The sequence below is a fragment of the Rhinoraja longicauda genome, chromosome 2, assembly GCF_053455715.1.
Source record: "Rhinoraja longicauda isolate Sanriku21f chromosome 2, sRhiLon1.1, whole genome shotgun sequence".
Lineage (NCBI taxonomy): Eukaryota > Metazoa > Chordata > Chondrichthyes > Rajiformes > Arhynchobatidae > Rhinoraja > Rhinoraja longicauda.
Window position 1 is genome coordinate 40,628,998 of NC_135954.1, and position 15,806 is coordinate 40,644,803.

At 39.9% G+C, this 15,806-nt stretch overlaps 1 protein-coding gene across 7 annotated transcripts in view; it reads left to right on the forward strand.

Moving 5' to 3' along the window:
• LOC144603987 (DNA-binding protein SATB1-like) overlaps positions 1-15,806 on the forward strand; it is a 145,406-nt gene that overhangs the window by 51,250 nt on the left and 78,350 nt on the right. For all 7 annotated transcript variants that reach the window (XM_078417975.1, XM_078417956.1, XM_078417947.1 and 4 more), the window contains 2 exons: positions 8,407-8,616; positions 10,547-10,702. In XM_078417975.1, coding sequence (XP_078274101.1) covers positions 8,407-8,616; positions 10,547-10,702 — 366 coding nt within the window. The remainder of the gene's footprint in view (positions 1-8,406; positions 8,617-10,546; positions 10,703-15,806) is intronic.

Sequence of the window (15,806 nt, forward strand, 5' to 3'; positions counted from 1 at the left end):
ACTCTTATCATTGATTAAAGTTACAATGAGGTGGTCGTGCCTAAGGTACAGGCTGGAAGTAAATAGGTGACCGCTCAGAAACGATGTAGGCAGAAAGTGCAGGAATCCCCAGGGGTCAACAATTATGCTCCTTTTGGATACTGTTGTGGTGAAGGACCGTTCAGGGAGAGCAGCCGCGGTAGTTTGACCTGCGGTGTCGGCCCTGGCTCTGAGGCACAGCGGAGAAGGGAAAAGTCAGACAGGGCCACAGTGATAGGAGACTCATTAGTTAGAGGCACAGACAGGAGATTTTGTGGCATCGACCGAGACTCCAAGATGGTGTGTTGTCTCCATTGCGCCAGGTCCAGCATGTCTCAGAACAGTTGCAGAACATTCTCGTGGGGAGGGCGAGCAGCCGATCACATTGTGCACATTGGCACTGATGATATAGGTAGGAAAAAGGATGAGGTCCTGTGAAGTGAATATATGGAGTTAGACAGAAGATTAAAAAGCAGGACCCCAAGGGTACTAATTTCTGGATCGCTTCCGGCTCCAGGTGCTAGTGAGGGTAGAAATAGAAAGAACGGACGGATGAATGTGTGGCTCAGGAGTTGAGGCAGGGGGCAGGGTTTCAGATTTTTAGATCAATAATTTCTCTCCTGGGACAGGTGACCTGTACAAGAGGGACGGGTTGCATCTGCACTGGAAGGGGACTAGTATCCTTGCAGGATAGTTTGCTTGTGCTACTCAGGAGGGTTTAAACCAGAGAGGCAGGGGGGTAGGAACCAGAGTAATAGGTCAGAAATTAGAAGGAGTGATGGGAAGGTAGAAATTCAAAACAGTAAGTCTCAAAGGAAGGACAGGCAAGGGAGATGAAGGGATATGGTGACGTTGATGGGCTGTACATTTTTATTTCAATGCAAGGAGTATTGTGGAGAAATTAGATGAACATAGAGCATAGAACATAGATTGATGCTTTGGACTATGATGTTGTGGCCATTCTGTAAATGTGGGGGGGGGGGGGACACGATTGTCAGCTCAATGTCCCAGCGTTTTGATGTTTCAGACGTGATCGAGGGGGAGGAAAAAGAGATGGAGGAGTTGCGCTAATAATCAGGGAGACTGTCACGGTGGTGCTTAGAGAGAACATACTGGATGGTTCCTTTGTTGAGGTGGTAAGGGTGGATCTTAGAAATAAAAAAACTCTAATGGGATTGTACGACAGATCCCGTAATAGCAAGAAGTATGGAGGAACAGAGAAGTAGACAGATTACCAATAGCTGCCAATGCAACAGGGTTGTCTTAGGGGGTGATTTTAACTTTCCCGATATTGACTGGGACATGGCCAGTGTTAAAGGCTTATTCGGGACAGAATTTATGAAGTGTATCCAGAGGGTTTCTTGAAATAGTATATAGATAGTCCAACCCGAGAAGGGAACATACTGGGCCATGTGTTGTGAAATGGGCCTGGCCAGGTGGCCGGTGTTCAAGTGGAAGAGTATTTTGAGGATTGTAATCACAATTCCATAAGTTTTAAGATAGTTTTGAAAAGGGAAGTAATTGAGGCAGGTACAATAACAATATTTAATAAACATTTAGATAGCCACATGGGTTAGGGGAGATTTAAAGGGACGTTGGCTAAACAAAAGCAAATGGGACTAGTTTAGGTGGGACGGGTTGGCCTTAGGGTGTGTTTCCATGCAATATGCCATTTGATTAGTAAGGGTGTCATGGGTTATGGGGAGAAGGCAAGAGAATGGGGTTGAGGGAAATATAGATCAGCCATGATTGAATGGCGGAGTAAACTCGATAGGCCGAATGGCCTACTTCTGCTCCTATGACTTGTGAACATGACTCTCTGAATACCTAAAGAAGCTTTTACTATCCTCCTTTATATTCTTGGCTAGCTTACCTTCGTACCTCATCTTTTCTCCCCGTATTGCTTTTTTAGTTATCTAAAGTGCCTGTTTGGAAGATGGAATATGTTCCTCAAGATTATGTAGGACTTTATTGGAATAGTGTGAGAGACAATGGACAGGGGGGGGGGGGTCATAATGAGTGTGTTGTGGAGAATTAAACTGACAGGGAACTGACTCATTCTGCTGCAGTTATTCATCTGCAATATTAACTCTTAGCTCTGCTCTCTCTCTGCATACTCTATCTGGCCTGCTGAGCATTTCCAGCATTCTCAATTATCCGAGGACACTGTGGGAAACTAGAGAGGAAATTGTGGGATCCCTGGTTAAAATTTACGAGTCATCCGTAAATGCAGGAGTGGTGCCGGAAGACTGGAGGGTGGCAAATGTTGTACCTCTTTTCAAAAACGGGCTGCAGGGAAAATGCTGGAAACTATAGGCCGGTGAGCTTAACATCTGTAGTTGGTAAGTTACTGGAGAGTATTCTGAGGGAAAGGATATACAGGGATTTGGATGGGGGAGGGCTGATTTGGGATAGTCAGCATGGTTTTGTACGTGGGAGGTCGTGTCTCACAAATCTGATTGATTATTTTGAAGACGTGACCAAAAAGGTTGATGAGGGCAGAGCTGTAGATGTTGTGTAAGGCGTTCGACAAGGTTCCACATGTTAGGCTGCTCTGGAATGTTAGATCGCATGAGATCCAAGGAGAAATAGCTGAATGGATAGCAAATTGGCTCCATGGAAGGAAGGGTGATGGTGGAAGGTTGCTTCTCAGACTGGATGCCTGTGACTCGTGGTGTGCGTCAGGGTTCGGTGCTGGGCCCATTATTGTTTGTCATCAACATCAATGATTTGGATGAGAACTCACAGGGCAAGATTAGCAAGTTTGCTGATGATACAAAAGTTAGTGGTTTTGCAGATAGTAAAGATGGTTGTGAACGATTGCAGCAGGATCTGGATCGATTGGCCAGATGGGCGGACGAATGGTTGATGGAATTTAATACAGAGAAGTGTGAGGTGTTGCATTTTGGAATGTCGAACAAGGGCAGGACCTACACAGTAAATGGTAGGCCTCTGGGTAGTGTTGTAGAGCAGAGGGATCCTGGAGTACAGGTGCATGGTTCCATGAAGGTCGAATCGTAGGTAGATAAGGTGGTCAAAAAGGCATTTGACATTTTGGCCTTCATCAGTCAGAGTATTGAGTATAGAAGTTGGGATAAGACGCTGGTGAGACCGCATTTAGGATATTGTATTCAGTTCTGGGCACCATGTTATAGGAAAGATATTGTCAATCTTGAAAGGGTTCAGAAAAGGTTTATGAGGATGTTGCCAGGACTAGAGGGTGTGAGCTATAGGGAGAGGTTGAGTAGGCTGGATCTCTATTCCATGGAGCGCAGGAGGATGAGGGGAGGTTTTATAGAGGTATACAAAATCATGAGAGGAATAGATCGGGTAGATGTACAGAGTATGGGAATCGAGGACCAGAGGACATAGGTTGAAGGTGAAGGGGAAAAGTTTTAATAGGAATCCGAGAGGTAACTTTTTCACACAAAGGGTGGCGGGTGTATGGAACAAGCTGCCAGAGGAGGTAGTTGAGGCTGGGACCAACCCATCATTTAAGAAACAGTTAAACAGGTACATGGATAGGACAGGTTTGGAGGGATATGGACCAAGCGCAGGCAAGTGGGACGAGTGTAGCTGGGACATTGTTGGCCGGTGTGGGCGAGTTGGGCCGAAGGGCCTGTTTCCGCACTGTATCACTCTATGACTCTTGATAACTCTGAGTTAGCAAAAGCTCTGACCTGCATTTCACATCGTTTAAATACCCCATGACTTTCTTTCTCTTCAACCACCACATGAATCTATCAACGAGACATCCCCTTAAACAACGTATAACATACCAACCCTGCGCCACCTTATTATTCTCTTTGCCCAGTTCATTCCTCAACCATCCATTCTGCAAGGTAAAAATAGTTTTCTCAATTTTCCAATTCTAACAAAGGACCTTCGAACAGAAACATTAACACTCCCTTTTTTCAGAGAGGCTGCCTGATTTGCTGGGTGTTTCCAGTTCCTTTTGTTTTTGTATTATGTTGTTTACTTTGCAGTAACAAAAAGAGAAGTTTTCTGTTTTCGCAGTTTTTAAGAGGATAGCTGTAACTTTTCGAGAAGCATTTTGCAAAAATAGTGCATTACAGCTACTATTTATAGCGTTGATTTATCAAGACCAAAAGTCTTCCAAAAACACCTAATACAAGTAACAAATGCTGCTGGGCAATTGATACGAAGCTTGAACAGAAAAGCATTTAATTTTTTTTTAAAGACCAATGATAAAAGACATCCCTGTCCAATTGTGCTCTACTGCTTCTTGTTAGAACAAGCACCTTACCATGACACACCGTTTGGATCACTTCCAGGATGTGTATTTTAGAAAGGGCACCCTGTACATGCCTTGTAAATTTAGGCTTCAAACAATTAACATTTTTCATGCTATTGATTTTTACATATTTTAAAGTAAGTCTGTTCATCAAGCATCAAAAGTTAGTCAATATAAACCTACTGCCAGTCATATGACACCTGGTGAAAGTACCTCTACTGGTTGTTTGATTCATTAAATTATTTAACTTCCCATGGCACAGATCTTAACATAAGTTGATATTTTATTAATAAAAGTCTTATTTTAATTCATTTTTATGTACTTCAGAATCGAAAATAAAATTGAATACAATAGACAATAGACAATAGGTGCAGGAGGAGGCCATTCGGCCCTTCGAGCCAGCACCGCCATTCAATCAGTACCCCGTTCCTGCCTTCTCCCCATACCCCCTGACTCCGCTATCCTTAAGAGCTCTATCCAGCTCTCTCTTGAATGCATTCAGAGATTGGTTTATCATGGCTTGCGTATGTGTCAGAGTTGGTATGAAGCAAAAAGGTATTTAGATTGAGTCCAAAGCTCAGGCAAGCAGAGCTGATTGAGAAGGCATGGACCCATTTCTCCCTTGGGTGCAATGCACATAACTTTTAGTATTTCTTGAATTTCCACAAAATACTAAAAGCTCAGAGAATGTCTCGCTCATTGTGTTTATCCTTCAACACATGAACATTTCTCAATTGATTAGTCCATGTATAAATTTGGCATTTGGGGCATCTGTGTGTTTCCCATAATTGGCATGTATAATCTAATCACAAATAAATAACCCTATGTTTAATGGTTGGAAAACAAACATAAACCTTCTTCCAAATGTGTGCTATAGCTTGGATGTGTAGACAACTAGATCCCATTTCCTCTTTGCTCTACTTCATCTAGAGGTTGTCGGTGTGCAAGACTATTAATATCCCTTTTCATTGTAAGACACAAAGGTGCCATTTTGGGTCAGGACCCTTCTTTAGATTGATCGTAGTGGTTGGTGGGGGGTGGGGGGGGGGGGGGGGGGGGAGGGGGAAGCTGAAATAGAGGAAAGCCCTGAAAGTGATAGGTATATACAGGTGAGGTGGGGTTTTGATAGGCAGATGTTTGGACAAAGGCCAGAGATGAAAAGGCAAAAGGTGTTGAGATAAAGATTGAAGTGTTGCGAATTGTGAAGCTGGAGGAATAAATGAATGGTGGTGAAAGGAGAGGGGGAGGGGTGAAATAGGTTCAAGTCCAGGTGGGTCACAGGTGCACCAATACACCATCTGTTCATTTCCCACCAAGGATGATGCCTTCCCAACTGAGTTCCTCCAGCAGTTATTTTTTTTGCTAGTATTGGTATGTTCACGTAACCTACCTTACTACATACCATTATAACAATGTAATATCATATTGCTAGTAGTTAACTAGGAAGATATTAATCATTTAAAGATAGACACTGTTTTAATTTAAGATTTCCAGCATATGCAGTTTTTAGATTTTCATTTATCAATAACTTATATAATAAAATCAATGTGGAAAATCGCTGAATATAAATACATTGGCATTATGAACTGCATTCTTAATGAAATATGTACAAATCAAGCAATGTACTTAAACTTGTGAAAATTGGTATTTACAACATGACCACTGCGATTTTATTAGTGAATTTGGGAGGAAGAACTTTTTATAAAGCATATAAGGTCATAGGGTAAGTGATAGGAGCAGAATTAGGCTATTCGGCCTATCATGTCTACTCCGCCATTCAATCATGGCTGATCTATCTCTCCTAACCCCATTCTCCTGCCTTTTCCCCATCACTCTTGACACCCGTATCACAGTGCGATCTGAATAAACTGGTCTTCTACCATTCTACTGTCATTCCCGAAGCCGGCGTGCTGATTTTAGTGTTGCAGTACATTTTCAAACCTTTTTTTACAGGACAGTACAACAATTCCCCTAAATGTATACTCTTCAGCATTACATCTATATAATAAATCAAAAGCATTCTGGTAACTCAAAAGCAAAATGGCAGAAAATCAGTACAAAATGTTTCAATTAGGTATTTTACAAATATTCACTGTTAATATAAAGAGCTTTCTCAATTTATACATCAAAATATTATAGGTCAGGATTTAAAGGATATGGTTGGCCTATATGAAAATGAAGGGTATTCAAATGGATAATTTTGCTAATTAGGTCCAGTAGCAGATTATTTAAATAATAAATGTAATTATATATGTGATTCATATTTTGCACAACAATTTATTGACATTTAGTGTTGGATTTCATGAGACTGCCAAATTATTTCATTTTTAGTTTTGAAACAAATAATCCAAAAATGATTTTTCATTTTTGGATTATTTTTTTCAAAACTAAAAATGAAATAATTTGAGCAAATGAGCAAAACACAAAAGGCTGGAGGAACTCAGCGGGCCAGGCAGCATCTGTTTGTGCTGAGTTCCTCCAGTACTTTGTGTGTTGCTCAATAATCTAGCATTCGTAGTTTCTTATGACTACATTTTTGAGAATGATTTGGAGTGTGTGTGAACAGTATTATAAGAGACCTGTAGAAATGGGTTTGACCAACCTAATGGGAGATTTGCAGTACCACATTAATGTCATGCTCAGAAGTATTGGCTTGATGACAAGTAGATTAATTGATTACAATTTGTTAAAAAATCGATTGGCACAACTCTGTATGAAAGATTATTAAGCATGGGTGAAGTGTGAGGATTTCTTTGCCTGGGCAGCTGTTTTATAAATCCACAGAGGAATAAAACTATTATCCAGTGTTTGAATTTGCGTAGTTAGTTTCATCATGGTAATTTTTCTTTCATTTAAATTTGATTGCAACAGTCTCTATACTGGGAGTCTGATTTGTAAATCAGTTTGAGTACACAAAGAAATCACTGCTGGTTATTTTCAATTTTGTGAAATTGATAAGGGAACAAATGGGGATGAATTGTACTTTTAATAACTTGGACGTATTACTCAAATTCTGTGTTTCACGGTTCTTCTCTTGTTATTGTAAATCTGATAATAGTTATACATACAGCTGCAACCATCCATAAAGTGGTTGAAAGCACGGTGACTGTTCCAAAATGAACATTAAAGGTAGTCAGCCATTTTATGCACAGTCAGGCCTATAGGGAACAAATCTTTTTTTTGTTGCAGATTCAGTACTCTAAGGTTTATTTGGCATCTGTTTAGGAATTACTGAAGTGTATTTTAACAGTAAACTGGTGTCACATTTGCAGCAATGTGGTACCTGTGTTATATGAAAAGTTGATAAGTTTATAGAATTATAAGTAATGCAAGCAGCGCCATTATGAGAAATCTTTTAAAATTTTCTCTTGCCAATAATATCCACCTGAAAAACAAAGTTGTGCAGCATCAGAAGCTGGTGTATACAAATATTTGCATCTATTAACCCAATAGAAGTTATTTCTTCCTTCGTGTGTGGATATTCTTGCAGCTAACACAGCATCTGTTAACAGATGGCAATGAAATGCGCATTAACATTTACATCTGAGTGCTCCATACTCATCAGGTCTGTGAAGCTTTGTCTTATACAGATAGTTCTGAAATATTGGTAAACAGTTATTTTAACTTATGTCAAATATTTTTATATTGATAGAGGTTACGTATGGAGAATACATTTTTACTGTTTGAAAATGGAAACGACAGTGTTAATTAAAAATGTATTAAAAGTTCTGCTTGAATAAAGAAATATATTTGTATTTATAAAACTCCCGGTAACAAGTTGACTGCAAAATTAGTCATGCACTATTGCTGCAATATCCTTCAGATTTAACTTGCCACAATTGTTCAATTGTAGATTTACCACAGCATGCTTTGTTTAAGTTTTGTGTAGTGATCTCCTTTGCTCTGGTTTGTGTCATGAATAGGAATGTACTGCTAGAGAAGACAGTTATAAAATTAGAATTACAATTGAGTCTTTCTTCTAAAACATCTAATTGAGCATTAATGTATTCTCACTATTATTGATGGTTGACTCTGAAACTCCAGCAAAGCAGTGAGTGAATATTTAGCGGTCTTTGGTCAAGTTCAATTCACAAAAATATCTGAATGATGTTTCTGCTTTTTCCTTTCTGCAGGGTCTACTATCTGAAATACTCAGAAAGGAAGAGGACCCCAAGATTGCCTCACAGTCTTTGTTGGTCAATTTGAGAGCAATGCAGAATTTTCTAATCCTGCCTGAAGCAGAAAGGGACCGTATTTACCAGGATGAAAGGGAGAGAAGCCTCAATGCAGCCTCAGGGATTGGAACTGCACCTTTGATAAGTTCTCCTAGCCGTACCCAACAGGTAACCACTAAATAACAACTCCCAATTATATGTATTTTCTGAAGCTGCTTGTGTGATTTCAATGAATGTAATTTCTTTCAAAAAAACTTATTTTTGAGTTGTTGTGAATTTATTTTTTGATTTGGCATTTGGTTCAGACTATCCAATTTCAAATAATATAATTTTTTAGCCAGATTATTTACACATATGTCATATTTTTGCACAATTTAAAAAATATTAAAAGGAACGCCTTGATAAATGTAACTGTTTTTGGTTATCCGTGGTGTGGAATTTTCTGATTCTCTGCTCCAAAGGTTGAATCTTAGTCAATCAGAGAAAGGATTTGTAAATCAGGCATGGAATTCAAGGTTTAGATTTATTATTGTCACGTGTACCGTGACGCAGTGAAAAGCTTTGTTTTGCATGCTGTCCAAACAGATCATATAATACTGCACATCAACACAATCAAGTCAAACTTGAGTGCAATAGGTAGAGCAAAAGGGAAAGGTATAGAGTGCAGAATATAGTTCGCAGCATTGTAGCACTTCAGCTTCGTAGCTTAAGTCCAATGCCCACAATAAGGTAGAGGTGAATCGAACAGTACCTTATTTGCAACATTTTATATTTTTTAATGATTATTTTAACAGCCATATAACAAGGAATGCACAAACTTGATCTGTTAATCTCCGTGTGCTGATCTCTCTGATCCATGCTCTCACTGCACAAATCTCTGCTTTGTAGGCAGACTGGTGACACATTTGCTCCTATTTCTGCATTAGGGGGGGAAAAAAATTAGAAATTGATCATTTAGGAATAGAAATATGTTCACAGTTAATGCACTAATAATTTAAGTCAATGCAAACTAAACAGTTTGGAACAGTGCAAATATAATCATTAGTAAATATGATTACGAACATTTTAAATGCGATTTTTACCCCATAGTTTTCAACCTCTGAACCAAACACCTATAAAACAAATGGCTTCCTACTCTGCTCTCAGTGAGTACACAAAGCAAATTTTGCAAATGCTCAGCCCATTTATTGTTGACCCATTGCACCAAGCCACCCACACCTTGATCCGGACACACCAACAGTCAAAATCCAGGGAGGGCGCTGGCTAACAATACAGAATCGGTTTCACAGTAGAAAACAGAGGATGGTGGTGGAAGGTTATTTTTCGGACTGGGGCCCTGCCGCGAGTGGTGTGCCTCAGTGATTGGTGCTGGGCCCATTGCGGTTTGTCATCTATATAAATGATTTGGATGAGAATGTGCAAAAATTTAGTTCCTTTTGGGCAATTGGAGATTAGATGAGGATCCACTCATACTCTTTGTCAGGATTTCATGAATGTACAGTCAAATAAATTTGAAATCAATGCATACACTCATGAAGTTCATCATCTTGAGAAGAAGAGCAAGAGGAGTAGAAAACTAATACAAAACATATAATTAGTTATCTTGGTGTATGAGCTTGCTCTACTCAATGTCATAAAGAGCAGACTTTCAGCCATTTTTATTTAACATCGTATAATTATTCGTTGGAAGAAATCCACTGTCCTAGAGCCATCATATAATGTATTATTTTATGACTTTGTTAATAATGATGCCAATGTTTATGCTACAAAAATGTTTGAGATGTCTTGGGTGAATAGCAGTCTCAATGCCCAACCCACAAGTAGTTCACTTGCGTGTCATCCAGAAAGCATAATCAATGCACATGGAGTTTTATGTTTGCGATTGATGTTCTGAATTTTTTTTAAAGATTCAGAAAGAATCCTGAAATTAAAGTTTATTAGGTTGAATAAAGTTGAATTAATATTGAGTTGTAACGTTATCCGTGATGTACCTCAGTGAAATAATTCCAGTACCATGGGGATATATCTGTCCTTCTGTCTTTATATTTCAACTTCTTTGCCATTGTACATTATTAACTCAGATTAAAACTTTATCTAGGTCAAAACATTGCCCATTACAACTGAGTGGAATGGTAAATTGGAAGGCTGTGCACTTAATATTAATGCTTCCATTTACGATGAGATTCAGCAGGAAATGAAGAGGGCCAAAGTGTCCCAAGCACTATTTGCTAAGGTTGCAGCAATAAAGAGCCAGGTAAGGAGTGCTTGCATTGCACAGGAATTTTTGACACATACAGACTAATTGACCAAGATATGCATCCTGTAACATACAGTTGTTTAATTTGCAATAATTTTTCAGCAGGAATGGCTTAGTGTAAAGGATATGGAAATTAGTTATACCAAGTAGTTCTGCCTCTTTTATAGATCACAGTAGTATATCAAATTGGTTTAATTTCATTATTATACTTTTATACTATTACCAGTAAATTTTCTTATAACTTTGAACATAGATATAATAGTTGATGATGTACAGATTTTACACCATTTTGCATGATGTTTTCCTGATTCCTATTGTGTCAGAAGTAAACTTGCTTCTGAGAAGAATGAATGTTTTTATTACATGGTTTTGTTAAGCGCCTTTCTGATTCATTGACATCAATAAGCTGAGTTGAATTTTGTTTTTCTATATTGTTAGACTACTTCCATCAGCCCATTTATTTAGGTTGGCATGAGGAATTTACTGAGGATCTCAGTTTCTTTGAGTGGTCTCATCCATAGCTTCAGAGTTGTGAGATTTTGGTAGATGTTTAAATGTTCAAGAATAACTGATGCAACTCTTGTTTTTTCCCCTTTATATTTTCCCGCTTACATGTAGGTATTCAGTGTACATGAGTGTCTTGTCTGCGAGGCTCAATTGGTGGTATTCTCCACTTTCATTTAGGGCTTGGGCTTGCAATTAATGTGACACAAGTACAATTTTGCAGCAGTGCTGCCTCCTGTCTTTGGGAATATTTCTATTCCCAGAACTTCTTGCTTATTCAATTGGATGTAAAAGTTTGTGTTTAGTTTATTGTCAAGTGTACCGAGATACAGTGAAAAGCTTTTGTTGCGTACTAACCAGTCAGCAGAAAGATAATACATGATTACAATCGAGCCATCCACAGTGTACAGATGTGCAGATGTACAGTGTACATGACAAAGGAAATAACGTGAATAACGTTTAGTGTAAGGAAAAAGCCAGTAAAGTCTGATCAAAGATAGTCCGAGGGTCTCCAAGTAGGTAGATAGTAGTTCAGGACTGCACTCTAGTTGTTGGTAGGATGATTCAGTTGCCTGATAACAGCTGGGAAGAAACCGTCACTAAATCTGGAGGTGTGTGTTTTCACACTGGAAATTGGAAGTTGCCCTGAACCTATGAGCCAGGTATGGCCATTCAGACCCTCACACTTGCTCTGTTATTCATTGAGATTGTGGCTGACTCGAGTGTCTCTTCACTATACCAATCCCATATCCTTCGATATTGGGTTAACATGATGAGCATTTGACGGCTCTGGAACTGCACTCACTGGAGTTTAGAAGGATGAGGGGTGACTTGATTAAAACTTAACGAATAGTGAAAGGCTTGGATAGAGTTGATGTGGGGAGAATTTTTCCAGTTGTGGGAGAGTCTAGGACCAAAGGGCACAGCTTCAGAATAAAAGGACGTAACTTTAGTCAGACGGTGGCGAATCTGTGGAATTTATTGCCACAAGCAGCTGTGGAGGCCAAGTCATCATCATAATCACACTTTATTAGCCAAGTATGTTTTGCAACAGACAAGGAATTTGAGTTTGGCATACAGTCATACCAATAAAAAGCAACAAAACACACAAAATACATTTTAACATAAACATCCACCACAGCGATTCCACATTCCTCACTGTGATGGAAGGCAAAAAAAAGTTCAATCTTATTCCCTTCTTTGTTCTCCCATGGTCGGGTGCCTCGAGCCTTCCGTTGACAGGAGGATCTTGGCTCCCATAGCTGGCGGTTGGGCCCTCCGCGTCGGGGCGATCAAGCTCCCGCATCGGGGGAATCACAGCTCCCCTGCCCCGGGCGATCAGACCCCCGGTTGGCGCTAGTCGAACCTCCTGCGACTTTGGAGCTTCCCGCCATCAGTCTCTACCTGAAACTGCGGGTTCCTCGATGTTGAAATCCGCAGGCCGTGGTGGGAGCGTCGATCCCAGGCAAGGGATCACAGGCTCCGATGGTAGGTCCACGGCCCCGCAGTGGGGCTCAAAGTCAGTCTCAAGCAAGGCCGCCAGCTCCATGATGTTAGGCCGCAGAGCGGCCGGAGATACGATCCGGAAAGCAATTGCATCTCCGGCAAGGTAAGAGATTGAAAAAAAGTTTCCCCCGACCCCCTCCCCCACCTCCCACATAAAACAAACCAGAGAACATTAATACAAACATTTTTAAAAACACTAAAAATAGCAAAAAAGCCAAAAAGACAGACGCCATTGGCGATGCTGCCATCGCTGATGGCACCACCCAGTGAGATTGACAGGTTCGTGATTAGTAAGTGTGTTAAAGGTTATGGGGAGAAGTCAGGAGAATGGGTTTGAGAGGGAAAGATAGATCAGCCATGATTGAATGGTGGAGTAGACTCAATGGAATGGCTTAATTGTGCTCCTCTGACTGATGAATTTATGAACTTATTCCCATTTCAGGAACTGGATTAATATTGGTTGCACCCCCCTTGACATACTTGTCCTTTCTTACTTATGGAAAGCAGACCAATGCAGAATGTTTCTCATGCAATCACACCAGGTACCTGCATAATTTCAGTCAAACCTATTGTTCTTAAATTCCTACATCTTAAGTTTCAGTGATTCTCGCTCAAGAAAAGCCAGATCCCACTAAACACCAACACCTTTTCAATCTCACCATTTGAAGACCATTTAAAATATATATTTTTGCCAATGTGAATGATTTCCTGTTTTTTCTGCATTATATGCAGCATGCAATATCCTTCGTCATTCACATAACTTGCCTGTATTCCCCTGAAGCCTCTCTCCAACCTCCTCACAACTCACATTGCTGCTCAGCTTTCTATCATCAACAAACTTGGATATAATACAGTTGGCCCTTTCATCCAGATCATTGATATAGATTACGAACAGCTGGGTCCCCACCATTGATCCCCTTGGCATCTTGCCATGCATAGCTCCTGACCCAAAGACAAAATCTTCATTCCCACTCTCTGTTTTCTGTATGCAACAGCTTCTGTTTACACCAGAAGTTAACCCCAGTCCAATATGTTTTAATTTTATTTAATAACCTCTTTCATTTACTTATTAAATATCTTCTGAAAGTTCAAACGATGCTCCAAAAGAAGACTGTCTATTCTGCCGGTTACAAATGGAAAAATCTCCAACAGGTTTATCAGCCATTACTTCCCTTTTATAACTCCATGTTAACTCTGCACAGTCCTATTATTATTATTTCTGTGCTGCCTTTAACCATATAAGCATAGAAATATAGGAAATAGAAACAGGAAAAGGCCAATTAGACCTTTTAAGCGTATTCTACCATTCAGTGCAATATGGCTGATCCTCTCTTAGACTCTTTGATATTTTTTTGTGGCTTTATATTTGTTTATCTCCTCATATATGTACAGCTGCTTTCTCCAATAGAAAATTCCAAGTGAAAAAGTATCTCCTCATTTAATTCTTAAATATATTACACCACATCCTGAGATTGTGCCCCCTTGTTTAGTTTAGTTTAGAGATATAGCATGGGAACAGGCCCTTCGGCCCACTGTCTGTGCCAACCAGCGATCCCCGCACACTAATACTATCCTACACACACTAGTTCAGGCAGAACCTCCTTCCTGACTCCACTCTGCTTCATCATGTCAGAATTTTCAATGAAATCCACTTATACGTTCATTAACAGATTGCAGCATTCTCCCAGTACCAGTGTCAACCTAAATAGCCTTTTGTTCTCTCGTATAGTTATACAACATGGAAACTGATCCTTTGGCCCAACGTGTCCGTACCGACCAGTGTATCCGTACTGTGTAGGAAAGAACTGCAGATGCTGGTTTAAAACGAAGGTTGTCACAAAATGCTGGAGTAACTCAGCGGGATTGGCAGCATCTCTGTAGAGAAGGAATGGGCCTGACACGTCACCCATTCCTTTTCTCCAGAGATGCTGCCTATCCTGCTGAGTTACTCCAGCATTTTGAGGTTACCTTTCTGTACTCATCCTATTTGCCCACATTTTACCCATATCCCTCTATAAATTTATCAATTAACCTGTTTATAAATGTTTTAACCATTGCAATTATACCTACCTCTACCTCTGACAGCTCGTTTCAAGAACCCACCTTCCACTGTTTGGAAAACTTGCTCCTCAATTACCTTTTAAATCTTTCCCCACATCTTAAACTTATATCCTGTAATTTCATTCTCCCCAACCCTGACATTTCACCTTTTCTCTCATGATTTTCTAACCTTCAAGGTCACTCCTCAGCCTCCTTTGCTGCAGGGGAAATAGTCCCAACCTATCCAGTCCCCTTTGATAACTCAAGTCCCCCAGTTCCAATAAAATCTTTATGAATCTTTTCTGTACCCCCTCTACTTATTCGCATCCTCTTCATATTTTGGTGATCAGAACTCCACATGATATTCCAGGTCATCATATCATATCATCATATCATATATATACAGCGCGGAAACAGGCCTTTTTGGCCCACCAAGTCCGCGCCGCCCAGCGATCACCGCACATTAACACTATCCTACACCCACTAGGGACAATTTTTTACATTTTACCCAGTCAATTAACCTACATACCTGTACGTCTTTGGAGTGTGGGAGGAAACCGAAGATCTCGGAGAAAACCCACGCAGGTCTGGTCTACCAATGTCTTGTACAGCTATAATTTTGAAAGATGATGCATCCTGTGTATCCAAAACTTCTAAATGCAGATTTTCAGGTACTGAAGATCTATCTGCTTCCTGTCCCATAATATTTATTTTTAAACTGAATCTAGTTCCGTTTAGTTCCTCATTCACTATGGACCTAGTGCTCTCCAGTATTTCCTGCAGCTTCGTGTGGCTTCTTCTAAGAAGACAGACACAAAATTGTTGAATGATTTCTCTGCCATTTCCTTATTCTCCAATATAATTTATCCTGTCTCGGACTGTAAGGGGCTCACATTAACTTTTCCTAATCCTTTCCTTTTCACATATCCGAAGAGGTTTTTACTGTCTGGTTTCATATTTCTCACTAGATTAATCTCGTATTCCACTTTCCCTTTATCGTATAAAAATGTTGGTGGTCATTTTACTAAATTCTGAAGTGTTGTGAACAATA